The sequence below is a fragment of the Brassica rapa genome, chromosome A08, assembly GCF_000309985.2.
Source record: "Brassica rapa cultivar Chiifu-401-42 chromosome A08, CAAS_Brap_v3.01, whole genome shotgun sequence".
Taxonomy (NCBI): Eukaryota; Viridiplantae; Streptophyta; class Magnoliopsida; order Brassicales; family Brassicaceae; genus Brassica; species Brassica rapa.
Window position 1 is genome coordinate 21,373,568 of NC_024802.2, and position 24,121 is coordinate 21,397,688.

General features: G+C 35.8%; 6 protein-coding genes and 1 non-coding gene across 12 annotated transcripts; 3 read left to right on the forward strand and 4 right to left on the reverse strand.

Moving 5' to 3' along the window:
- The first annotated feature begins 188 nt into the window (after nucleotides 1–188).
- On the forward strand, nucleotides 189–1,417 carry LOC103868085 (uncharacterized protein At4g28440). Of its 2 annotated transcripts, none has more exons than XM_009146183.3 (3): nucleotides 189–324; nucleotides 675–912; nucleotides 994–1,417. In XM_009146183.3, the coding sequence occupies exons 2-3, from the start codon at nucleotides 678–680 to the stop codon at nucleotides 1,182–1,184; spliced, it is 426 nt and encodes a 141-aa protein (XP_009144431.1). In that variant the 5' UTR covers nucleotides 189–324; nucleotides 675–677; the 3' UTR covers nucleotides 1,185–1,417. The 2 variants fall into 2 exon arrangements, with proteins under 2 accessions (XP_009144431.1, XP_009144430.1); XM_009146182.3 differs by having other exon boundaries at nucleotides 192–324; nucleotides 672–912.
- LOC103868086 (gibberellin-regulated protein 8-like) lies at nucleotides 987–5,493 on the reverse strand. The gene is made up of 2 exons (XM_009146184.3): nucleotides 2,368–5,493; nucleotides 987–2,253 (listed from the first exon to the last, which is right to left on the reverse strand). Exons 1-2 carry the CDS (start codon nucleotides 2,447–2,449, stop codon nucleotides 2,069–2,071), a joined length of 267 nt encoding a protein of 88 aa, XP_009144432.1. The 5' UTR covers nucleotides 2,450–5,493; the 3' UTR covers nucleotides 987–2,068.
- Nucleotides 5,494–5,578: 85 nt separating this feature from the next.
- Nucleotides 5,579–7,081, forward strand: LOC103868087 (transcription factor bHLH167-like). Its single transcript, XM_009146185.3, has 3 exons — nucleotides 5,579–5,722; nucleotides 5,986–6,309; nucleotides 6,450–7,081. The coding sequence occupies exons 1-3, from the start codon at nucleotides 5,579–5,581 to the stop codon at nucleotides 6,516–6,518; spliced, it is 537 nt and encodes a 178-aa protein (XP_009144433.1). The 3' UTR covers nucleotides 6,519–7,081.
- A 5,940-nt stretch (nucleotides 7,082–13,021) lies between these two features.
- On the forward strand, nucleotides 13,022–15,099 carry LOC103868088 (probable xyloglucan endotransglucosylase/hydrolase protein 33). Its single transcript, XM_009146186.2, has 4 exons — nucleotides 13,022–13,320; nucleotides 13,624–13,724; nucleotides 13,856–14,064; nucleotides 14,529–15,099. Exons 1-4 carry the CDS (start codon nucleotides 13,083–13,085, stop codon nucleotides 14,932–14,934), a joined length of 954 nt encoding a protein of 317 aa, XP_009144434.1. The 5' UTR covers nucleotides 13,022–13,082; the 3' UTR covers nucleotides 14,935–15,099.
- A 1,053-nt stretch (nucleotides 15,100–16,152) lies between these two features.
- LOC103868089 (DNA polymerase lambda) lies at nucleotides 16,153–19,989 on the reverse strand. Of its 4 annotated transcripts, XM_009146187.3 has the most exons (14): nucleotides 19,617–19,989; nucleotides 19,372–19,515; nucleotides 18,970–19,269; nucleotides 18,806–18,884; nucleotides 18,589–18,719; nucleotides 18,252–18,314; nucleotides 17,874–18,053; nucleotides 17,745–17,798; nucleotides 17,584–17,672; nucleotides 17,410–17,500; nucleotides 17,242–17,322; nucleotides 17,040–17,107; nucleotides 16,861–16,945; nucleotides 16,153–16,784 (listed from the first exon to the last, which is right to left on the reverse strand). In XM_009146187.3, the coding sequence occupies exons 1-14, from the start codon at nucleotides 19,725–19,727 to the stop codon at nucleotides 16,686–16,688; spliced, it is 1,575 nt and encodes a 524-aa protein (XP_009144435.1). In that variant the 5' UTR covers nucleotides 19,728–19,989; the 3' UTR covers nucleotides 16,153–16,685. The 4 variants fall into 4 exon arrangements, with proteins under 4 accessions (XP_009144435.1, XP_033132798.1, XP_033132797.1 ...); XM_033276907.1 differs by having other exon boundaries at nucleotides 17,584–17,798; XM_033276906.1 differs by having other exon boundaries at nucleotides 18,970–19,515.
- On the reverse strand, nucleotides 16,159–16,376 carry LOC117127608. Its single transcript, XR_004450628.1, has one exon. It is a non-coding gene; the product is annotated as a small nucleolar RNA U3 (small nucleolar RNA).
- A 117-nt stretch (nucleotides 19,990–20,106) lies between the features above and the next one.
- Nucleotides 20,107–23,699, reverse strand: LOC103868090 (NLR family CARD domain-containing protein 3). 2 transcript variants are annotated; one of them, XM_033276903.1, is made up of 18 exons: nucleotides 23,484–23,699; nucleotides 23,160–23,412; nucleotides 22,865–23,080; nucleotides 22,739–22,797; nucleotides 22,497–22,634; nucleotides 22,315–22,389; nucleotides 22,123–22,206; nucleotides 21,967–22,028; nucleotides 21,818–21,887; nucleotides 21,662–21,737; nucleotides 21,449–21,579; nucleotides 21,316–21,375; nucleotides 21,158–21,232; nucleotides 20,959–21,063; nucleotides 20,776–20,871; nucleotides 20,629–20,709; nucleotides 20,433–20,534; nucleotides 20,107–20,337 (listed from the first exon to the last, which is right to left on the reverse strand). In XM_033276903.1, exons 1-18 carry the CDS (start codon nucleotides 23,529–23,531, stop codon nucleotides 20,269–20,271), a joined length of 1,800 nt encoding a protein of 599 aa, XP_033132794.1. In that variant the 5' UTR covers nucleotides 23,532–23,699; the 3' UTR covers nucleotides 20,107–20,268. The 2 variants fall into 2 exon arrangements, with proteins under 2 accessions (XP_033132794.1, XP_033132795.1); XM_033276904.1 differs by having other exon boundaries at nucleotides 22,865–23,087.
- Between the last annotated feature and the right edge of the window lie 422 nt (nucleotides 23,700–24,121).

Sequence of the window (24,121 nt, forward strand, 5' to 3'; positions counted from 1 at the left end):
CCTACATTTTATCAAGTCGATGTCAAATCAATTGTAACCGGTTTGGTTTCCTCAAATATAGAGATGCATAACACTATTGGGCTTTCTTGTATCATCTGCGGCCCAATAGTAATTTTGTTAAGGGCCAGTCTCAATTCTGTACAAAATATAAGGACGGGGGTTGTTTATTCAAGATTCTCTTAGAACACGACACGTGTTAAGGTCACGGATCTACGGTTCGTATTAATATCTGAGTTCTAGACCGCCGCGTCTCTGTGTTCATCGCCTCGAGACAGATCTAATCGCTAAGTGAATCGTCTCTCCTGCCCGAACGAAAACGTAAAAGTGAGTTCTCTTTTTGTTTCGATTCAAATTGTCTTATCTTGAACCTTGTCTGCTCGATCGGAGACTCCATGAATCTCAGTAGTCAAAAGATTACATTTTTTAATCTGATTAGCTTTGATCATCGCTCTTGTGCCGATGTTGATGTTCTACGAATCATACCCTTCGTTTTAATTGATGTGTTGGGGAGGTTAAAGTCTTAACATTTATCACAGTAACTCAATTTGTTAAGCTGTTTCGATTTCGATGGCTTTTGTCTGATCGCATTTTTGTTGTTGGTCTGATTCAAAGTTTATGTTTTTTTCCTTAGTGCTGATCTAAGAAAGTTTAATTCTTTTATGGGTTTTTAATAGAAAATGGCTGAGGCATCACCTGCATTGAGGAAGCCTGTGTTCACTAAGGTTAGTGAGCTGAGACCAGGAACCAACGGTCTCTCACTTAACGTGAAAGTCATCAGCACGAAGATGGTGATGCAGAGAGGAGGTGGAGGAGGTCGTCCTAGTGGTCCTCAGGCTCGTCAGATGCGGATTGCTGAATGTCTTGTTGGTGATGAGACTGGTATCATCATCTTTACCGCAAGAAACGATCAAGGTCAGATTACATTACATTTTTACTCTGAGGTGATTTAGAGATTTCTGATTGTTTGTTATGATTTGTTTTTTTTGGGATCAGTGGATTTGATGAAAGAAGGCAAGATAGTGACTCTGCGCAATGCAAAGATCGACATGTACAAGGGATCTATGAGGCTTGCTGTTGATAGATGGGGCCGCGTTGAAGTGGCCGAGGAGGCAGCAGACATCACTGTCAAGGAAGATAACAATCTTTCCCTCATCGAGTATGAGCTTGTGAGCGTTGAAGCTTAATTTGTTTCAACCACCAAAAGAAAGCAGAGAGTGACTCAGAAGACCCATTCTCTAGTTGAAGAAGCAATAGGCCTCTCTCTTTGCTTTGAGTTTTTTGCTTATCAGAATTTGTAGGTGGGTTTGTTGCTGGTTTTGAGTCTTTATGTATCATCTGGCTTGCCTACGATGTACCGTTCTCGTTTTGTTTGTAGAAAGATTCTCTCTTTATATATCATGGTCATTTTCTTGTTTTAGATTTCGCTTCTTTGTGTTTTCATTGGACTCTAAAGCAAAAGAAAAGTTATAAAGACATAAACATGATTCACCTAGAAGTATACAAAAGCAAGAATCAGATTTGTTAGAGATAAGTACACGTTGGAGATGACAGAAACTGCTTAGAGTACAATAAAAGTTAGATATGGTGAAGTTATGGTGAAGTTTACAAGATTTTATTCTTTTGAACGATCATGTCTCATCTAAGCTTTTGTGGCTCCTTTGAGACATCATGTCTCCTCTAATCTATCATAGCTCTGGTGAACGATCCTACCTTTCATGAGCAACATACATACCCATATCATAATATATATTATTTTTTTCTGAATAAACCGGTGTATCTAGTCCCCCACTGAGGTGGATCAAAACTAGCGGCGAGTATCCGTAGCAGCCAACATTATCGGTCATAATATTTGTTTTAAAAGTATTTCGTTTTTTTTTTTGTCAAGATCTATCATAGTTTTCATGCATTGAGCACTTCAATCTTTAAGCTCAAATATTATTATTATCTTTTTTTTTTTTTGTAATTTAGCTCAAATATTATTTCATCCGTCAAACATAGTTGTTACTAATATCTTTCATACATATAAATATTAATAGCATGTGTGTGTTGATGATCTTTAAAAACATGTTCAAGGACACTTGGGGCCGCCTTTGGAGTTTTTAATATCACGGTAACAAGGGCATTCGTCTTTGTTTCCGTAAGTACCAGAGGGAACACAACCATTACACTTCTCGCAACATATATTGCAATACTTGAGGCACTCTTCATGTTGTGATGCCTTTGAGCATCTCACGTTGCACTTTCCACCACATGCTGTTAATTCATTCATCGATCATCACACATAAAACTCTTTTGTTAAGAAAAAAACTAGATCACCAAATGATAAACTACCTGAAACATATCTAACTACAGAAAAAGTACACTTACACGAATCAGCGGTTGAAGGTACAAAAAATGAAGATGTGAGGAGAAAAAATATTATGCAGAATTGTACAACCATGAGCTTCATCTTTGTTTTTGGTTAAGATGAGAAAAAAAAAACTTCAAGTTCGTGAAAATTAAAGAGTGGTGACTTGGGAGATGGTGAAATTGTGGATGTAAGGAGAGGGTTACTTATAGTGAGAAAATGTGAAGTGAAACGTTTGTCATCTGTTATTCTAATTAAATTATAAGGATCTGAAGATTTCTTACTTGTTATACCGTTTTACTTTGAAGTAATTATATATTTCATAGACCGAATCTACCCTACACATGAATCTGTATGAATTGTCATCTGCTATTCTAATTTAATTATAAGGGTCATAAATGAAAATTTCTTACTTGATTTACCATTTTATTTTGAGTAAATATATATATTTCATAAAGACAGAATCTACCCTATACATGAATCTATGAATAGTCATTTGTTATTCTAATTAAATTATAAGGATCTAGAAATGAACATTTCTTACTTGTCATACCGTTTTTACATTGAGGTAATTATATATTTCATAGACAGAATCTTATCATATACATGAATCTTTATGAATTGTCATCTGTTATACCGTTTTACTTTGAGGTAATTATATATTTCATAGACAGAATCGTATGAATCTTTAAAAATTGTAAAATTGTTTCTTACACTGCATATTTATCTTGCCTTACATAACAAGTTATAAATATACTTTTAGAAATTGTAAATTTGTGTTCTTACACTGTTGCATATTTATCTTGCGTTGCATAACAAGTTGAATAACAATATACTGATGATTATGAAAGAAAAGTGCTCAAATTTTCTTACCTGTTGGTTGCTCACAGTCTCACATAATTTAATCTAACAAGAACCAGGACTAATGTCATATTTACTTTAAATATATCAGTTATATTTTCCATGATTTAATCGAAAATGTGAAATTAAATATCATTGTTAATATAAACTAGTATCTGATAAAAAAAATTCTTTGTCTCAGTTTTCATCTCTTTTTTATGAATCTCAAACTTCACATATATAAAACCTTTTTATATGTGATTTTAGTTTTCCATAACAGTTTGATATAAGTTATATAACATATGAAAATGTAAAAAAAATTTACTCTCTAATTTTTCTTAAATATAATGAAGATATAATTCATGAAACACAATGTTAATATTTGTATAAAATCATATAAATAGATAGTCTTAATATTTTCTTATCTTAATAATGTTTTCGGATGGTATCAGTTTTGCCCGGACAAACCAATCTGATAGCCATGGTGGGGGAACAAATTCAAAATCCATGACTTGTATAAATAGCTAGTTTTTTTGGTAGCTAGTTTCATATAGTGGTATTCAAACATTTGAAGAAATCCAAAAATGTGGAAAATGCACTAAAGAATAATATTAGCACTTTTAGCAGTGTCTAAGAATACGGCTAACTAGACGACAAATATACAGTAGTTATTACTTATGTATCATTGAATCATTCTTCTATTTTTTTTCTCTTTCAATCGGTCATATAAATAGATTTATTTTATTTTGTTGATTATCAATATTGCACACTATTGCACGGCATTCATTTCTCTATTAACATACGCATTGATTAGAATGGTTCGACAAAAATATATAAAAGTTAGTACACTGTCCAACAATTCACTCCACCAAAACCTAGAGTTGAATAGTTCCCAGAAAAATCTGTGTAATGTAAAACTAAATTTATGAAAACAACCTAGATCCTAGGACCAAATACATATTTTTAATTATTTTTACTACCAAATACATATGTGCAAGCTCACGGGCGCAATTACTATATAAAGCCATCATTTGCTTCGAAGGACATCACTTTTTGCTACAATTACGCAGATTGTTCTCTCAAAATGAGAACTGTGACTCTCTCGCTCTACATATATAGAGAGAGACGGACTGAAAACAAGAGAAACATAGTAGCATATATAAAATTAGCTTAAACGAGAACAAATTAATGGATAGGGAAAGAGAGCATATATATAAAAGCTTAAACGAGAACAAAACGAAATACGGATAGTGAAGAATGCCATGAAAGATCTCAGTATTCATTCACGGGATTCAATCATAGAGATGAACCTAACTTATCAATGTTCACATGGAAAGATTAATGTTACATGTGCTTGTGAGAGTTTTTGAAGAAGAAGGAGCTCAAGTTTTGAGTGCTAATCTCCAGATCTTGGATGATAGGACCGCTTATACAATCATAGCCCAGGTATGTATGAACGCAGCCAGGAATAAGTATGTAAATATATACACTGCACATGAATAACTTCATGGTCTGAAGAAATTGAATTTAGAAAAAAAATGTGCTAAATCAATAAGCGTAAAATTTGCACTTAGCCAATGAAATGGCCAGACGACTAGACCAAAGATATACAAATGAGGAAAAGACGAATTGCAAATGAGTTTCTTTTGTTTCTTTGCGGCCAACATGTTTTTCCATCAGTTTTCAAATGCTTTTATTAATTGAACATGGAATTGATTTGTCTTGGTCTCTTTTAGTCGATAGAACTTTTGTAAATAAATTTTGGCCGTTTTGTCTATGGTCATCGGACTATTATGCCATTGAAATGGTCATCGATAAAAATTTTCTACAAACCTACTATACTTTCCAGTATTTGATCATTGGCTCAAAGCTTATTGTTTAAGTATCCTCTGATTTAAAAATTATTCCCATGAAAATTAGAACCTCTGAACACAGCTGTAGCTAAAGTCCTAGAAATGTATCCAACCATACCCAACTAATCTTATTCTTCTTTTTTTTCTAGATAATCTTCTTTTTTTTAGCAACATGTAAATAATCTTCTTTATTTGTAAATAATCTATTTCGAAAATAGCATCTTTTTTTGTTCAAAATTTCAAAATAAATAGAAAATCTCAAATTTATTTGGTAGGAAAGAATAAGCACAGTATTTAGTAGTGTGTAAGCATACGGACGCAATCACAAAAGCCATGACTTTTGGGAAAACATCACTTTCCTTTAAATTACGCAGCTTTTTCTATCAACATTGAGAATTTTGAGACTTTATATATAGTGATGAGATAGATTTCAAAAGAGAGAAACATAGTAACATAAAGCTTAGAAGAAGAAGAAGAAGATTTCACCCCCAAAATAAAAGTCACCAAAAAAAAGAAAGCTTAGAAGAAAACAGAAAGAATGGACAGGGAGAGGGGAAGAGAAGTAGGAGAAGGAAGCTCAATGTCGTCGAGGGAACAACGAAACCTCAGAGAGCAAGAGCGACGAATGCGCATGAAACATCTCTTCAATATACTCTCTTCTCATGTTTCTCCCACTCATAGGGTTCTTATATCCTTCTCTTCTCTATCTATACAGTATATTGTACATATATATTTTTGGTATATTGTAAAATATACCAAAACTATTTTATATATAATGTTGTTACAAAAGTAAAAAAAAAAAAGAGTATAATGCAGACTTAATTACAAGTGTTCATTTATAGGCTTTTTAGTATTGGTTATATTTATATATATTTGATCATATATAACCACATTCATGCCAAAAAAAAAAGTAATTAAGTTTGAAATTTTTATTGGCTCTAACAGTTACCGGTGCCTCAACTTATAGAACAAGCGACATCATACATGATCCAATTGAAAGAGAAGGTAAATTATCTAAAGGAGAAGAAAATGACTTTGTTAGGAGAAATGGGGAAACACTCTGAGGGGTTGTCGTCGTCACTTCTGCCGAAACTCAGTATTTATTCGCGGGATTCAACCATACAAATGAACCTGCTTATCGATCTGAACATGAAAAGAGTGATGCTACACCAGCTTTTAAGTGTTTTTGAAGAAGAAGGAGCTCAAGTTATGAATGCTAATACTCAGAAATTGAATGATAGGATGATCATTTATACAATCATAGCCCAGGTATGCATGACCATCCACACATAGTATGTATAATATACACACACGCGCATATACATGTTTTTTGTAACGTCTTTTTAATATAGTTTTGAATTCATTTGATATTTGCATGTACGTGATCGCCTAAATAAATATATTCGCAGGCTATCATATCTCGCCTCGGCATTGATCCATCAAGGATAGAAGAGAGAGTTAGGGATATCATCTTCTGATACAAATTTTGAAGCATTATTATATCCATTAATCATTAGTCAATGCCAATGCTAGTGTTTTATGCAATACTTTTAGGGTGATTTTACAAAGGTACAAGTTTTCTAAACATAAGATGAGTATATTTATTGTTGTTTTTGAGTGTGACAAAATAATTGTTTTTGAGTTCGATTATGTAAGCATGAGAAAAATGAGTAAGAAAAAGTTTCTTGGTTAATGATATTTACTTAAAATCAGTGCGTATATTCATTTGAGTACTTTTTTGTGATTTATTTGAGTACTTTGTATTTGTACAAAACTTTCAAACACACCAAATGCTACACCCTGATGTTTAAATTTTCGGTAAATTTTCGAAGCCTACAATCTTTAATGTTGTTTTAAAATTTTCAAACACATTCTACGTTTGTATTAATGTATATTAAACTCTCTTTCAGAGTACATGGGCCCCGTTTTAATTTTTTATTAATTAATTTAGTAAAACTTCATAATACTCCCTAAATTTGTGGATTAACCACTATAAAATCGCTATTCTCTGGAGAAACGGAAACAACAAAGGTTCCAAATCTCTTTGACATTTATCATATGTTAGTGCATGATGCAACTATACATTAAAATAGTATTGTCATATTTTTGATTTTTTTCTCAAAATCTATGTCCCCTACAAAAATATTGAGTTTACGATAAATGTTTTATATATTGAATCCTATGATATTTAGTGTTGTTTTAAAATTTCTTAACATAATATATATTTTTATTAATCTATATTAAACTCTCTTTAATGGTACATGAGCATTGTTTTAGTTGTTTTATCAATTTATTTAGTAAAATTTCATAATACTTCCTAAATTGGTGGACTAACCACTATAAAATCGCTATTCTCTAGAGAAACGGAGACAACAAAGGTTCCAAACCTCTTTGAATTTCATCATATATTAGTGCATGGTAAGGGTACATGAGCATTGTTTTAGTTGTTTTAGCAATTTATTTAGGAAAACTTCATAATACTTCCTAAATTGGTGGACTAACTACTATAAAATCATTATTCTCTAGAGAAACGGAGACAACAAAGGTTTCAAACCTCTTTGAACTTCATCATATGTTAGTGCCCGGCCCTGGGCTAAAGCCCGTAAAACATTTGCTTTAGGTGCCAAATATTACTAATATATTAAGGGCGCCAAAATACAAAAAGTTCACTTTAGTGTAGTGGTTTGATTACCTGCACCTTTACCTATAAGTGGCAGTTTCGATTCCTGCTTTTGTTTCTCTCCTCCCCCAAAATTTTCCTTTTCATTATGGTTACATGTAAAATAAATATTAAACAATACCCTAATTATTTATTGCACTCTCTTGCATTTTCCATGCAAGTCTTACGTTTTCTACTACTTTTCATGATAATTATAATATTTTAGGACCTTCTGAAATCTAATCAAACATGAAACTATCATATATCAGATTATGCTCTCTCTGTAATTCTTTGAAAATTTCAAAAACATTTTACAAGTTGAAATTAATGCTAACCTGATTTGATTATATTATAAAAAACCATTTCTAGATAGAACATTCTACTTAGGAAACGTTAATGTTTAAGAAATATTGTTAAAAGAAACTATAAAGATGGATGAGATTTTAGAATTATACAGAATGACAAAATGATTTTTAAAAATATCACAATTTAATTTGTTTTACAGGATAAAGTTTATAAATATGGATGATGTTCACATTTTTTTCTTACAAAATAGTTGAATAATTATGATCACCATACTTTAAAAACTCAAAAAAATATTTATATTTATAACTTTATTTTTATAAACAAATTAAATTCTAATATATTTTGTATTATTATGATTCAATATTTATAATTAAAAATGTAACTAGTTAATGGGCATCATTTTTTTAATGTGCTTTAGGCGCCAATTATCACCGGACCGGCACTGGAGGGAGAGATACGACCAAAAAAATTTTAACTGCTCGACTGTATCGTTGTAATGATAGCTTTCAGACTTGAACGTTTTGGTTCAATTCTAAACCTGGTTTATCAGGTGCAATATGATTTTTTTGGTTCAAACCGGCTTGCTTTATTCAGATTGCTCTAGCTAACGGATCCCTATTAAGGCAGTGATTGAAATCAGCATAAAATATCATTAATTATTTTCAAATAATGAGATTTAGTAATCTTTGTATACATATATAAAGGTATGATTGTGTGCTGTGAAGTTTTTTTTTTTTTTTTTTTTTTTTTTTTTTTTTTTTTCTAACTGGACATCCTTTCCAAATAAACCCATCAGGGTAAAAGTTTACATCAGATGTAACTCGTACTAGAGAAATCGACAATTACAGAGACAGCATAATAAGGAACTTAATAATATAATGTGAAACTTTTGTGAAGCAGATCTGATGATTCCCTTCTCAAGCTTGGAATCTATCAAACCATATAGACAAATATGACTCTTCATATTGTCGCAGAGAAGTAGTACCGATAGTTCTCTCCCTGTCAAGACCAAGAAGCTTTGCCCGAGCCTGGAGTTGAACCTCTTTGACGATCAGAGTAGGTGGCTTATGTAAAGCAGAGTGAAGACGGGAATTCCTTTCCCTCCAAATGAAATAAACAGAAGCTTGGAAAACTAATTTCAAGATAGCTTTAATCTTCTTACGCAAGGGGACTGAAGTGAGCCAAGGAACAATCTCTTCCAAAGAAGTAGGAAAGGTGAGCCTGAGTTTAGATAATAGCATTCCCCACACTGCAATAGAGAAGTGACACTCAAAAAACAGATGTTTAGACGTCTCTGTTGCATGACCACAGAGAAGACACTCTTCGGGAACCACAAGACCCCATGATCTTAATCTGTCACGAGTCAGCATTCTGTCCTTAAGTACAAGCCATACTATGAAAGAATGCTTGGGAATATTTTGGCTAAACCAGACCACCTTGTGCCAAGCCACTGAGGGCGGAGTAGGGTTTAGGGAAAACCAAGTCTTGGAAGCTGAGAACCCTGATGGAGGGTCGTTTACCGAGTTCCTCCACATATAATAGTCACACTCTGAGGAAGAAATGTCTGGAGCCTGCGAAGGTAAGGATTGACGCAGTAGTCTTAACGTCGGGTTCCTAGAACGAGGAGCTCTCCAAGCACCTGCTACCACCGCCTCAGCAACTGAAGATTCAATAGGAATGCCCGAGACCTGAGGTCCTAGCGTTCCAGTAATATCAATAAGAGACCCCAATTCCGTCCAGTTATCATGCCAAAAGGACGCAATTGAACCAGAGTTAACATGGCAGAGAATGCGGGGTTTTGCTAGATCTCGAAGCTTCATGAGACGTCTCCAAATCCAGCTACCCACATTTGAGAAATCAAAAGACCAAAACAGTCTCGCAGCTATAATATGTTCTCGAACCCAAGCAACCCATAACGAATCAGAACCAGCAAAAATAAACCATATTAATTTGATTCCATAAACCTGATTTAAATCAGCAAGTCGACGCAAACCCAACCCTCCACACTCTTTAGGTAAACAAACAGCTTCCCATGAGACTTTTGCTCCTCTTGCCGAATTAGGTGCTCCTGTCCAGAGGAATGCATTACAAATCTGTTCGAGAGTATCCAAGCATTCTTTCGGCAAGGGAACGATAGATGACCAGAAGTTGATCATGCTGTAAATAACTGATTGAATCAGCTGTAGCCTGCCGGCAAAAGAGAGCCGTTTAGACGTCCATGAAGAAACCCGGCTTCTAACTTTATCCACCAAAGGTTGGTAGTCCTGGCGTCTCAGCTTATGAGGCGATAAGGGGACTCCAAGATACTTAACAGGAAGAGATCCTTGCACAATCCCAAAATCAGATGCTAGAGCTGATGCTGCTTCCGAATTATTTCCATCAACAAAAACACAAGTTTTTCTAAGGTTCAGCGCCAACCCTGATCTTCTCTGAAAATCCCTAAGAACCGTCATAATACCTCTCAAGGACTCGGAAGAGCCATCAAAAAAAATGAGAAGATCGTCGGCAAAGCTCAAATGGGTAACCAAAGGATTACAACATTTAGGATGGATACCAAATTTCTCTTCTCTGGCTGCAGTATCTAGATCTTTTGATAGAATATCCATGGCCATAACAAAGAGTGAAGAGGAGATAGGATCTCCTTGTCGTAATCCTTTTTTTCCCGGAAAGAAACCCGCTAGTTCTCCATTTAAGGACACTGAGTAAAATGGGGTGGTAATACACTGCCTTATCCAAGAGATAAAAATAGGGGGTAAGTCGAAAGCTTGAAGGATATTCAAGACAAAATCCCACTCAATGCTGTCATATGCTTTAGTAATATCCACTTGCAAACAGCCTCTTGTTGTTGCTCCACTCTTGTGAAAATCTGCCACTAGCTCTGAGGCGAGGAGAACATTCTCGCATAATAGCCTTCCTTTGATGAAACCCACTTGGTTCCTTTGAACAGCCTTAGGAGTAATAATCTTCAGCCGCGCAGCCAACAACTTTGCAATGACTTTGTACACAGTATTACAAAGTGAAATAGGTCGAAAGTCAGACAAAGAAGAGGCACCAGGCGTTTTTGGGATCAAGGAAATGACAGTGGCATTCGTTTGTCTCTGCATGTCAGGCTCCAAAAAGAATTGCTTCACTGCTCTAGTGAAATCCTCACCCACTAAGTCCCAAGAAGCTTTGAAGAACTCTGCCGAGAACCCGTCGGGTCCCGGAGCTTTGTCTTTAGGCAGGGCAAAAAGAGTATTTTTTATGTCCTCATCCGAGGGAATAGCTGAGAGACGTTCATTCTGCGAAGGGGTGGTTCTAAAAGAATGAATAGATCTGATTTGATCTACCGTATACGGAGTGACAGCAACATTAGACCGACCCTGCAGCAGAGAATAAAAACTGACCGCCAAATTCTTCATTTCTTGGATATCAACAACCCGAGAATTATTTGCATCTGTGAGAAAATGGATCAAGTTCCTGGAGAGATTTGCCTTAACACACTTGTGATAAAATCCAGTGTTGAGATCTCCCTTACTAGTCCAACGCACTCTTGACTTAAGCCTGAAAAAATTCTGTTCTGCTGCTGCTAAAACCAACCATGAATCCCGAGCCCTTCTTTCATCTTCGAACAACGAATCATGAATCCCGAGCTGTGATTCGTGAATCCCGAGCCCTTCTTTCACAACGAACCATGAATCCCGAGCCCTTCTTTCATCTGCTGCTAAAACCAACCATGAATCCCGAGCTGTGAAGTTAGTTAGGGTGACATGATCAAGATGAGAGGATATAATATTGTCCACCGAATTTAAACTATTATTAAAAACGATAATAATAAAAATAAAATCAAGAAAAAAATCAATAATAATAAGGCACTAATATATACAATATCAGTTATAAATAAATGTTAAGACTGCAGATTTGATTGGTTGGTTAAGGTTTGATATGAACCATCTATAATTTGCCAGCTTGAATGTCGCTGTAATGAATTGCATACCAACTTGTTTATGTTTACATCATAAACACTCTTGTCTTTTCTCCTCTTTTCCTTTTTTTTCCATCCCCTCTTCTTTTATTAAGTTCAATTTTATATATTTAATACAGCTGATCGTATTCATTTATTTAATGGGATTTTTAATATATACCAATAGGACCAACCAAAACAAAAACAGTTTTGATATATACTTAAATTAATACTGTCCACTTATATATTTCTTTTAATTATCGTCAACTTATTTAATTTTCATTATTTCATACGATACTGCCAAACAATTCCAGTGTTCTATTCGGTGTGTTAACTGTTAAATGTTCTTATGCAGTTTTCATTAAAAAATAATTAACAAATATCAGAAAGAGAGAAGTGAAAATAATATGCTTTATACAGGAAAGGCAACAAAGGAAAAAGGGGAACGGAGAAGTCAAAGCATGGACATGGTATAGCTTTACATAATAGTGAGGTTTAATCAAATAAACTCAACCGATTAGCAAAAACTTTATTGTATCAAATCAGAACTGCATTCTAATTATAGTGAGTTCCCACATGCATATGTCTCCTTCACAAATTGATAGAAAATGTGTATTAGCCTGACATGTGCATATATTCAATGTTTTCCTTTTGTTTGTGATTATGGTCCTGTAATGTGGATCGTGAATATATATATACAAGCGATCAATGAGAAATAAACAAATAAGATTCATATGTTGTGATAAAAACATTGAGTACTGGCTCAAATGCAAATATATACTAAACTATATGGTCATAGTGAATATGATAAAACGAAAAAGCACATTTACTTATGAATTGGAATCCTTTCACAAAGACAACAACTTTACATGAATACTTTTTATAAAGATTTTCCTAACCTTTTATGTGTTAAGAAATTTATATACGAACATTCTTAGTAAGAAGACAAAAAATCCATTATGGTGGATTCTTTTCTTACGAAAATCAGAGCAAAAGTGCCAGCTTATGAACAACTCTTTTTCCCAAATACCCTATTTACCCCTCCCACAGCACCTCTATATATTCACAAACGCAGTTCCTACATAATGAACATAACACACACATCAATAATCATAGTTTCAAAGAGAAGCAAACATGGCGTCTTTGAAGAACTACAACATGAAGATTCTGTTGGAAACAGCAGTTGTATTTTGTCTTTGTTCATTTTCGTTGGTTTCTTCACACAGCAGAAAATTCACAACACCAAACGTGACACGTGTCACAGATCAGTTCAGTAGAATCGCCATTGAAAGCGGCTTCTCCAAACGTTTTGGGGATCACAATATTATCATCAATGGCTCTCTCGCCAAACTCACTCTCGACAAATCCTCTGGTAACTAGTTAAACTCTACACACTTCTGTTCTGTTTTCGTTTCCTCTGTTACTTGTTCTAGACTTTGTTTACTCTGTTTTTCCTTTTAAGTATATATTTTTGATGAACTTCTTATAATATATATGTACATGAAAACATTATTAATTGCTTGGGGGTCACATTACAGGTGAAATTGATTACTGACCCATATACTTTTAATACATATGTACAATTGTTGTTAGAGAGACAATAAAATATATAAATGGTTAGATTCATATAGTCAAATCCTCCCAAAATTTTAATATTGATGTGATATATTTGCAGGAGCTGGGTTGGTGACAAAGAACACGTATCATTATGGATTTTTCAGTGCAAGACTCAAACTTCCCGCTGGATTTGCCTCTGGTGTTGTGGTTGCTTTCTATGTAAGTATATTATGATTTAATGTCTCATGTGGATATATAACATAGTATAGCATATACGGATTTATGAAGAGTATTGAATTATCAAACGTGGATTTGTGGAAGGTATACTAATGTATTTTCTCGGAGTGCAGTTGTCAAACGCAGAGAGTTATCCAAAGAACCACGACGAGATAGACATAGAATTGTTGGGTAGAAGCAGGAGAGATGATTGGTCGATCCAAACGAATGTGTATGCAAATGGGAGTTTGAAAACAGGAAGAGAAGAGAAGTTTTATTATTGGTTTGATCCAACTCAAGCCTTTCACGACTATACTCTCATTTGGAACTCCCACCATATTGTGTAAGCAACACGACTCTTGACTATGTTTGATCTTCCTCTTCTTCTTTTCTTACAGAAATAGTATTATTTATATTTATTTGCAAAATAAATAAATAATAGACGTTGATGAAAAGCCAAGAAAAGCCATACAATAAAAAATATTATATAGGTTCATGAATCATAAGGCAATGATGCTTCATTAACTATAAAATCTAGAATGTCTTTTTCTGTACAGTTGTTTGAATTGTTATATAACAACATCACTAAACACCAAAATGAGTATTTGCCATCTACTAAAGATACAACTTGATATTCCAAGACTCCAACATATTTAGTAATTATATTTTAGAATTAATAAGTTTTTCTTTTGTAAATTCAATAACACTATAGTAACAAACTAGTCAGGATTCAATGATTTATATTTCATACTACGTTCACCAATTGTTATAGTATTAATGTAACTGAACTGGTGAATGGCTTTACAGATTTTTGGTAGACAACATTCCGGTTAGAGAATTTCCGAACCGAGGAGCTTTCATGAGCGCATATCCATCTAAACCGATGTCTCTTTACGTCACCGTTTGGGACGGTTCAGAATGGGCCACTCACGGCGGTAAGTATCCAGTCAACTACAAGTATGGCCCCTTCGTGGCTTCCATAGCTGACGTAAAGTTAAGCGGCTGCTCCGTTAACAACGGCTCCTCTACTGGACCTGGGCCATGCACCAAGTCGGGCGGGTCGGTTTCCAGTCTGGACCCGGTTGACGGTCAAGATTTTGCCACATTATCAAAGAATCAGATCGCAGCCATGGATTGGGCTAGGAGAAAGCTAATGTTTTACTCTTATTGTAATGATAAGTCGAGATACAAAGTCATGCCTGCTGAGTGCTGAGTTAAGCTGTTATAATTTTCTATAAGAAAAATATAATCTCACTTAGGATGGTAACCGTTGAATTTGAATGTAATGTTTCATCTGTTTATTTACTTCCCCTAATATATATATTTTTGCTTGCATGTTATCTTTATGTAATAAAAGATTTAAACGGTCATAATGGACCAAATATTTGTGAAGATCAGATCAAATATAAGAGAGAGAATGACAAACCAAAGAATGTTGAAAGGAGAGTTGTTAGAGAAAATTACTTGAGAGAAACGTGAAGTTAGAGAGATAAAACGAAACCTTTCTGGCTTGGGTTTAGCTATTTAACTTATGCATAAATAATAGTACTAATTGATTGAGATCATACTTCTTGCATATTGTCACAGGTTAATGTTCTTTTCTCAACCTCAAAGGAACTCATTTGTTTTAACATCAAAGAATGCACTATCTGGCTTTATAAAAAAATTGGATTCACGTTCAATTCATGTGAACATAATTAGGCTTTATGTAAAATACGTAAGAATGATCAACAGTCTGTCTCTGACCATACATGGAACCAGCATGGACACAAAAGAAAGTTTATAAGATTGCTAAGTATCACCTCTTAAAGAGCTAGAGTTGTGTTTGTTATAACAGGCCATAATTCTTGAAAGTTGTCTACTGGTAGAACATACTATTAGAAGCTAAGAACAGGGCTAATAACTCGATGGATACATACATCACTGTTGAACTAATTAACTCGAAGGATTATATTTTTGATGATTTGAGGTTTGATGTTACTAATCAGTACCAGTCCATTATTTCCAGTCCTTGTCTACATGATCATGAGCGACCATCCTAACTAGCCGAGTTTTAGTTCAGAAAAGCATAAGGAGATTTGAAGCATTACCGTTCTCTTAATCTTTCCATATAATTCGTAGCTGCGTACAAACATCACATGTCGAGAAAAAAACAGAAGCTGAGACTAAAAAAAACACCACTACCAACTTACTGCAAGCAGATATAAAAATTCAGTGACTAAGTCGAAATGGAACAATGTTAAAACAAATATAATTTCACATTGACATGCATCATCAATGCAAGTATGAAAGTGACTAAATTTCACTTCGATAGTTTCTTTGCCATATGGTCCCTAAATTTCTCTGTAACATCTGTTTTGTGTCCGTAGTTTAAAAAGTTGAGGGTGGAAATAAGAAGACCAAAAATGGATGTGAAGAAACGAATAATGAAAAAAAGGACCTGTCAGACAACCGTGCGACCACCCTAACCGTGGTCGAGAGACCAGGCTAGGTAACGATCCTCTACAGCACGGAGAATCCGAAGACAAACCACGCTGTTAATCACGCTCAGATCACACAGTAATGAGTCATCAACCAGGGTTCAGGGACTGCTCCTTAGAAATCAAGGATACAGAGGTACTTCCTATAGAACAGATCCTGTTCAAGTAAGGTCGTGATCCCTGATGCTTTCTAGAGTTATATAAGCAAGTCATATCTTCTTTGTGTCACCGATGTGGGATGTTTCTTTTCTCAGTCATAACGCTTTATGAGAGACGTGTGATCAGTTTGTTTAGAAAAATGGTAAATTAATATGGTCACAACACCTCGAAAATACATTAAAACCAAGGATTTTAACATTAGAAGAAATATTACAAGAGTATTAATATCATAACCTTGCCCATAGATATGCAATTACAAAAACACTGATTAATTACGGAACTAGAACATAACTTAAACAAGAACCAAAAAGGCTTAGTGAGCTACTTAAAGATTCCTCTCGTGTGGCTCGAGCCAGGGAAACCCTAAGAAATCGAAAACTTGTTTCTCTGTGGAGAGTTTCATGCTGGCACTTGCTCTACCACCCTGACAAAGAAACATGATCACAATGCTCAAACAATAATAAAATCATTTTAAACATTCGCACTGTTGTTCCCCTTACCCGGTTACCACTTGAGCTGTGAGTAGCTGGGAACAGTCCAGTATCATCGAGTCTATATCCTTTAGATTCTGCTAGCAATCTCAGCCTGTATTTTCCATGGCATATCAACACTACCTTTCTTTTTTTTTCAACACTATCTTTGGTGACATGCATAATGGACTATTATTATGTTCATATACCTTCTGTTCAACACGTCGTTCCCTGTCCAGGCTATGAATCCGAATGCATGTATATCCCTCGGATAAACCTGTTAGAAAAAGCAATGCAGAGTCAGACGTGGTGATGAATCAACGCATCTTGTCCTTTTTTTGTTTGTTTGATAAACCAAAATTAGATATTATCTTTTGCAATGAGTGTAGCGTGAGGAGTTTCCAGTGTTACCTTTAAATCAATACGGCGCCTCAGCTCCTGACCAGGATAAGTGCACAGACCAAAATACGTGTCGACGCCTGAACCAGTACCCTATTGAAAAGAATCTTATACCAAATGCTGAAAGAGAGAATTTGACAAACCAAATGCACAAGAAAGTGAAAAAAATGTCAAAGTTACCTCTTCACTGTGGGTACTGAAGATGAGATCTTCTCTAAGAAAGTTTGTTTCCTTCAAACGCTTTACAAACTTTGTCAAGAAGCCCTTGTGACTAAGTTAAGCCAGGACAATAAGCAAAGACAAGTTTCATAAGATGCAAAAACGTTTTAGAAAAGAAAACAAGATTGTACATACCTTTGTCCATCAGGATGTGTGATAACTATATCTAGATCTCCGCAAGTAGCCTTCCCACGTCTATATGATCCTCCACATACAATATCCACCTGCAGCAAAGATTCCATTAAAGTTTCTACATACAAAAGTGGAGCAACCAGATAAAGTGAATAGTTCATTACACCAGGTAAAACTTCCTCGCCGACTCTCTGTAGAAGCTGTTCCATTTCTTGCACCTACAATATAAGGAGAAAGCTACGTCAAGGATAGGAAAGACAAACAAAACTCAAGTTGAAGTTTAAGAATCACACCTCCTGGCGTGGAATCCTTGTTCTAATATCATCAAAATATTTCAACCCCAACCTCTGCGCATGCGTAAGTGAATCCTCGTTCTTCAAGTCATCTAATGTGCGGTGTCCTTTCTCATATAGCTTGAGTGCAGTAGCAGGACCAATACCCCAAACTTCCCCAAACAAACTGATCGTACGTACCTTCAATCAAAGTAAGGAAACATTCCAAATAGCAAAAGAAAAATATTAGACACGGTTCTCTAGCTCCAGGTCATGCACAGTAATTTTCTTAAATGAATTTAGATCAAGAAAAAAAAAAGAAGCAAATGGTGTCTACCTGTGTTTTTATATTTTACTGAAAATGAAAAATGATACTTTAATTGAGGACTTCAAATTTACCTTCTCATCTGTTTCAAAGTGTTCTAACTTGGATAACTTCCCTGTTGTCACGATTTCTTGAATCTGCCAAACTCATGTAGAAGAATAATGTTCAAGTTCTCACAGAAACACAAAACAAAGGTTATAGGTAGGTACTTGGAAAAGACAATGAATCAGTCTATGTAGTGCTTGCCAAAAGCTTATCAAACAAATCCAGTTAAGCCTTTCACATAATAATGACAAAAAGCTATTAATGATACAAAAGCTTAGAACTAGAGCAGATGAAATATTTGGAAGTACCACAACAAGTATTAAAAGGTAAGTGTATGCGCAGTTTTGAACACATTTATTAACTCACATGATCTGTCAATGACTTTCCAATCCCAGGGAGGTGTTTGAGCTGATCAACGCTTTCAATCTTAGTGGGAAACTTTTCAATGACCGGTATAGCTTTGTAATAGCTAAAGGACCTCCTATCGTCACCCAAAGCTTTTGAAACAGAGAAAAAGAGTCGCACTGGTTAAGATCCTATAAGAGCAATATAAAAAAAAAATTAACACCAGTAATAATATTACCTCTATATATGTTTATCAGCTTCCCAAATATCTCAGTGATATTTCTGTTCAAATCGGGCGGTTTGTAAACCGACGTGGGCTATAAATCAAAAGAAGGTTAATAAGAACTTCAGCAATCATAAACAGCAAAAGATTTAATCAGCAAACGAGTCAGCCAGGCTAACCTCTGATTGTGGACTAGTAGAGGGAGTCTCTGAAATGCCTTCTCCAGGACTGGGACTAGTAGAGGGAACACTACAACTAGTAGGTGATCCTTGTGTATTCTTTTGGCTTTCTAAGCCTACGGTATCAGAAGAATCAGGGGAGTTCCTAGCTCTTTTTGGAGTTGATGGTTGATCCTCACTACCACTCCTTGAAGGCAAAGACTTTTTGTTAGGCTCTTCAAATTTGAGAAGGTACAAGTCTTCATTAGCCTTCTCTCCTGAAGTTAGACTATCTTCTAACCACTGGTAACGCACAAGGCGCTGCAAAAAAAAAAAAAAAAAAAAAAACTCTCTCCTTTTTGACCTGAAGTCTCTTCTTTCATACATAAATATCAAACATTTAAAAAAAAAAAAAAACTTTACTCCTTTAAAACGAGACAGAGGTTCTTTCTGGAATTTTCCGACAAGAGCTTCGGGAGTCATGGCGAGAACATGAGTGACTTTCTTCGTCAACGAACCTTCCTCGATCACTGCTCCTCCCATTAGAACCAGCTTCTGCTTCCATATCTTCAATTCAAATACGCAAATAAATGGATATTTGAATGTGACGAGCTTTTAAAAAAAAACAAAGTTGAGAAATTTTTGATTCTCTCTCTCTGAGCACAAACCTGCAATCGACGGCGCTGGACTCCGGTGTCCACCATGAAAACTACCATTCCGGTGAACATCCCGTTCCGGTCCGGAGAAGGCGACCGGTTTCTCCCTCGCTTTGGCGCCATTTTATTGCGTAAATTTGCTCCGTATTCTCCCAACAGCACCGAACGGCAAATTTTGTGAACTACTGTGCCGTTCAAAGCAGGAGTTACCCTCGTTTCAATTAACCGAATCAAATCAGACCGACGAGACCTGTTCTAAACCGGGTTTTATAGTTAAATCACAGTGTGTTTCAACAACGCTAGAACTAACCTTAAAGCTTAATTTGTGGTTTATTTGATTTAACCATTACGTAATTCAGCTCAAATTTTTCTTAATTTATTTTCGAATTGATATTCTCCAAAACAAAACCAGATTGATAACCAAACACCAATTCAAAACCGGGATAAACCAGCCGGTATATTCCTCGGACTTTCATGAAACTCTTCTTTGAAATTTATAAAAAAAGAAAACTGAATGCTTTTTACCGTAAACCAAAATAGGAACAAGTTTTATTTCCGGCTTGAAGAAGCAATTCAACAGAACACCACTCATAAAGAATGAGACAACAACTACATTACAGGTGGCAAAATTACTGAACTTCAGTTTCAGTGTCTCTCTCTCTCTCTAGAAGAAAATCTCTACTTCCTTTTCAGTCATCTCAAGAACATGGTCTCTAGCATCCGTAAGAGCACTCTGGATTAATTAAGAAAAACAAAAACATAACGCAATGTCTCAGTAACCAGAACCTTTTAACAAAAGATCTGGTGGTAGCGGATATGTTCTTTTACCTGTCCAAACTTGGTGATGAAGTTGTTCCCCAGGTTTATTGATGTAACTGTGACATCTTCGTTGGCCTTTAGAGCTTGAGCAATGGCGAATGCACCATCATCCTGTATATAAGGCAACACAATAAGATAAAGTGGCTTACAAGGTTTTAAAATAAGACAAGTGTGTTGAAGAACAAAGTAGTTTTCTTTTTTTTACCCGAATCTCATTGAATCCTAGATCCACTGACGTCAGAGCTTCATTAACTACTTTTAAGCTCCGAGCTAAACAAGAAGCTCCCTGAAAAAAACAATGAGAATATTAAAAAAACTGAAATATGCTGATAAAATCTGTCTGCAAGTACACCTCATCTCTAAGTCCATTTGCTCGCAAGTCCAAAACCGAGATCGTGTTGTTATATCTCAACATGTCTGCAACGTATTCAGCACCCTTAGCTGCTATCTGCAGGACATATGAACGAAAGATCAACAATGATAAAACAAAAACAAGCAGTTGTGAATAAACAAAACAGTTGTCGACGGGCTTTACCTGGCACCAACCAAGTTTGAGCGTCTTTACATTTCCATGGAACTTGAGAATTTCGGATAAGGCTTTTGCTCCATCAGGTCCTATGGGATTATAACCAACCTCTAACTGAAGAAACAATGAGACTAGCACTGTTCATCATCTTCCTAGTTATAAGCAAACAAGGAAACCAAGATGAGAAAGATCTTTTTGTGGCACTGACCGTCGTAATAATTGCATTATCTTTCAGAGCTTGCGCTATAGCATTAACTCCCTCTGCGTGGATGTTGTTTCCACCCTATTTTTCCATAAACAAACGCGTTAACATCCACAGATAGCTCGAGTTAGAGAGACTGGAGAAGAAAATGGTCCACTTCTCACAATGTCAATGGTTGCAATTGAACGGTTCTGCTTCAGAGCATCTGCTACCTTTTCAGCTCCCTGAAGTCATTGAGAAACATTCAGACAGTCAAACGCACACGATCTTAGCCCCATTGTTATAAAGTAAAAGTACCTCATCGCCTATGTCATTCATGTACAGGTTCAACCAAACCAGGCACTTGCTTCTCTTGATGTATTCTGCTACATAGAAGGCACCCTTTGCGGTGATTGAGTTGTTACCGAGGTCAAGCAGAGCCAGTTTCCCTGCACATAATTAGAGGTAAGAAAAGAGTTAGTCTTGAAGTATGAAGAGAGTTCTACCGAAACTGCTCAAACAAAAAAAAACCTTTGTGGGAAGAAAGACCAGCCATCAAAGCACGGATCCCTTCATCTCCAATGGAGTTTCCATGCAAATGAAGCTCCTGCAAGTAGAATGGCATATGGTTTAATGGGATTTAACTCTTGAAGAGATGATAGAAAGGGACAGAGGAAGTTTGTGTACCCGTAAAGACTTATTACCCTCAAGACCTTTGGATAAAGCATTGGCACCCAATGCACCACCATAGTTTCCACTGAAACAGATTATCGATAAATCAGCATGTCAGGGATATGAAATATAGAAAAAACATCCATCTATGATCCTAAACTCACTTGAGATGTAAATTTCGTATTGTATTATTCTCAGGAAGAGCTCCAGCAAGACTTGTGAATCCCTACCTCCATTTCAAAAGAAAAGGAGGTGAAGACACAACAGATTCAATTTATAAACCTTGGTGTTCATTTGCGCGATATAGAGTTAGAACTTACAGAATAGTCAATCATGTTATTATTCAGCTCAATAACCCTCAAGGTTGAGTTTCTCTTCAACAACTCAGCAATTTCTTTCGCACCCTGCACAGGAACATCGGAAGTACTAGGATGCATGAAATGAATTAAAAGTATTGCGTCTCACTGAGAAGTTTGAAGTTCATGTAAATTACAGCATGTGCTTAGACAAACCTCGTCTCCTAGATCAGTACTGTTCAGCTGAAGAATCTCAATGCTAGAATTTTCCATCAATGTAGCACATAAAGTCTGTCATTACAAAACAAAAGGAAACCATATCTCATCAAGACATGTAGACCTAGAGAATAAGCTCTTTCTGTTAACCATAAGAACATCCGGAAAGTATTTCGACTAACCTTAGCTCCTTCATCACCGATAGGGTTTCCAGAGAGGTTAAGAACCTTCAACATAATATTTGATTGAAGAACACCATCAAAGGCTTTAACTCCCGCAGCTGTAATCCCATTTGCAGAAAAACTAACTTCCTCAACAGTCTGAAACACAATATGGGTATAGTTACTCAATCAACACAAGAAGATCAGGCCAGTAACGAAGTTGGCAGACAACATATGCGAACGAGAGGGCGATAGCTATAAACCTGATTATACCCAAGGCTTTCAGCAAGAAAAAACAGTCCTTCATCTCCAAAGTTGCATCCTGCAACATACTCCTCAAAAGGTAAGCCACATCCAATACCATGAACTTCAACCATATTAAATCTCACCTGACATGTCAACACTTCTGAAGGACCTGAGTTCTTTAGCAAACTCATTAAGCCTCTGCTTGTTCTCCCTATCAACCTTTGCAGCAAACCCTTGCAACAGATTAGTACCAGCACCGATCGACCACTTCACTCCTTCCGTAGAAGACTTGCTATCTCCAGCTGAAGAAGTCTTTGGAGACTTTGGAGACATAAACTTCTCAACCACTTTCCACAAAACTGTCAGCTGAACAAAACAAATTAGTACTAACAAAAGAACGCAACTTTCTAAGCTTCAATGCCAACACAATCAGCGTACCGAAGGTGACGACAACGAATGAGCCAACGGGCAAGACGTTAGAAGCAATCTGCTGAACTTTAGCATTAGAAAACCCACTAACCGCTTGCGACTCATTGTAACCCCTACGCCTCGAGCTTCCCTCTGATGAAGCTCTGATCGCAGAAAGTCTCGGACTTTGCTGAAGAAACACCACCGCCGGAGAAAGGAACGCTGAGCTGCCGCGAAACTCGAAGCGTAACCTACCCCTCCATTGGTTTAACCCGGAAGAAGCCTTCAAGATTCAACTATGGAATCAGAAGCCAAAGTGATTGAAAGGAAAAAAAGGATCAGGAGTCGAGTTACCTTGGGGAGAGAGTGGAGACAGAGTGAGCTAGAGGAAGACGACGCCATAAAGAGGCGCGAAAATCGGAGTGTGAGGACGGCGAGGAAGGTGAGACAGAAGCGGCGAACTGGAGAAGAATAGAATAGAAGAGAAAGATGATGATGATGAAGTGTGTTTTATTCGCGCTAAGCGCGTGTTTTTTGGTTCGGGATTAACCCAACTCTAAACCGGGTTTTAAATTTATGACCCGATAGTCTCGAGTAGGCCTGGGCGTTCGGTGGTCCGTTCGGTTTCGGTCCGGGTGATTCGGATTTTTGGATTTTCAGATTTTCGGTGTTATGTTCATAAGTACCATTCGTTTTTTACTAATTATCAAATCGGGTTCGGTTCGGTTCCTTCCGAGTTTAGTTCGGATCGGATTTAACCAATGTTTAAAATCATACAAAAATATATTTTTAAAAACATCGAAAATTGACCAAAAATTTTCAAAATATATAAATTATTTATTTATAAATTTAATTAAAAAAAAGTTAAACTATCTAAATTAACTAGAAAATATTCAAAATAACAAATAAAACAAACTACAAAAATATTTTGAATACTCTAAAATATATAAATCACCTAAATATATATAAAAATATTAGCATATTTAACTAAT

What these genes read in the sequence shown, in the direction of transcription:
- LOC103868085 (XM_009146183.3), top strand. Translation starts at nt 678, where the DNA reads ATGGCTGAGGCATCACCTGCATTGAGGAAGCCTGTGTTCACTAAGGTT. An exon ending in TACCGCAAGAAACGATCAAG is followed by an intron (nt 913 to 993) that starts GTCAGATTACAT and finishes TTTTGGGATCAG; the next exon opens with TGGATTTGATGAAAGAAGGC.
- LOC103868086 (XM_009146184.3), bottom strand. Translation starts at nt 2,449, where the DNA reads ATGAAGCTCATGGTTGTACAATTCTGCATAATATTTTTTCTCCTCACA. An exon ending in ACCTTCAACCGCTGATTCGT is followed by an intron (nt 2,254 to 2,367) that starts GTAAGTGTACTT and finishes ATGAATTAACAG; the next exon opens with CATGTGGTGGAAAGTGCAAC.
- LOC103868087 (XM_009146185.3), top strand. Translation starts at nt 5,579, where the DNA reads ATGGACAGGGAGAGGGGAAGAGAAGTAGGAGAAGGAAGCTCAATGTCG. An exon ending in ATGTTTCTCCCACTCATAGG is followed by an intron (nt 5,723 to 5,985) that starts GTTCTTATATCC and finishes TGGCTCTAACAG; the next exon opens with TTACCGGTGCCTCAACTTAT. An exon ending in TTTATACAATCATAGCCCAG is followed by an intron (nt 6,310 to 6,449) that starts GTATGCATGACC and finishes ATATATTCGCAG; the next exon opens with GCTATCATATCTCGCCTCGG.
- LOC103868088 (XM_009146186.2), top strand. Translation starts at nt 13,083, where the DNA reads ATGGCGTCTTTGAAGAACTACAACATGAAGATTCTGTTGGAAACAGCA. An exon ending in CACTCTCGACAAATCCTCTG is followed by an intron (nt 13,321 to 13,623) that starts GTAACTAGTTAA and finishes ATATATTTGCAG; the next exon opens with GAGCTGGGTTGGTGACAAAG. An exon ending in TGGAACTCCCACCATATTGT is followed by an intron (nt 14,065 to 14,528) that starts GTAAGCAACACG and finishes ATGGCTTTACAG; the next exon opens with ATTTTTGGTAGACAACATTC.
- LOC103868089 (XM_033276905.1), bottom strand. Translation starts at nt 19,727, where the DNA reads ATGGCGCCAAAGCGAGGGAGAAACCGGTCGCCTTCTCCGGACCGGAAC. An exon ending in CTACTAGTCCACAATCAGAG is followed by an intron (nt 18,885 to 18,969) that starts GTTAGCCTGGCT and finishes TTTGATTTATAG; the next exon opens with CCCACGTCGGTTTACAAACC. An exon ending in ACACATCCTGATGGACAAAG is followed by an intron (nt 17,501 to 17,583) that starts GTATGTACAATC and finishes GGCTTAACTTAG; the next exon opens with TCACAAGGGCTTCTTGACAA.
- LOC103868090 (XM_033276903.1), bottom strand. Translation starts at nt 23,531, where the DNA reads ATGGCGTCGTCTTCCTCTAGCTCACTCTGTCTCCACTCTCTCCCCAAG. An exon ending in CAGAAGTGTTGACATGTCAG is followed by an intron (nt 22,798 to 22,864) that starts GTGAGATTTAAT and finishes AGTATGTTGCAG; the next exon opens with GATGCAACTTTGGAGATGAA. An exon ending in TGAATGACATAGGCGATGAG is followed by an intron (nt 21,376 to 21,448) that starts GTACTTTTACTT and finishes CAATGACTTCAG; the next exon opens with GGAGCTGAAAAGGTAGCAGA.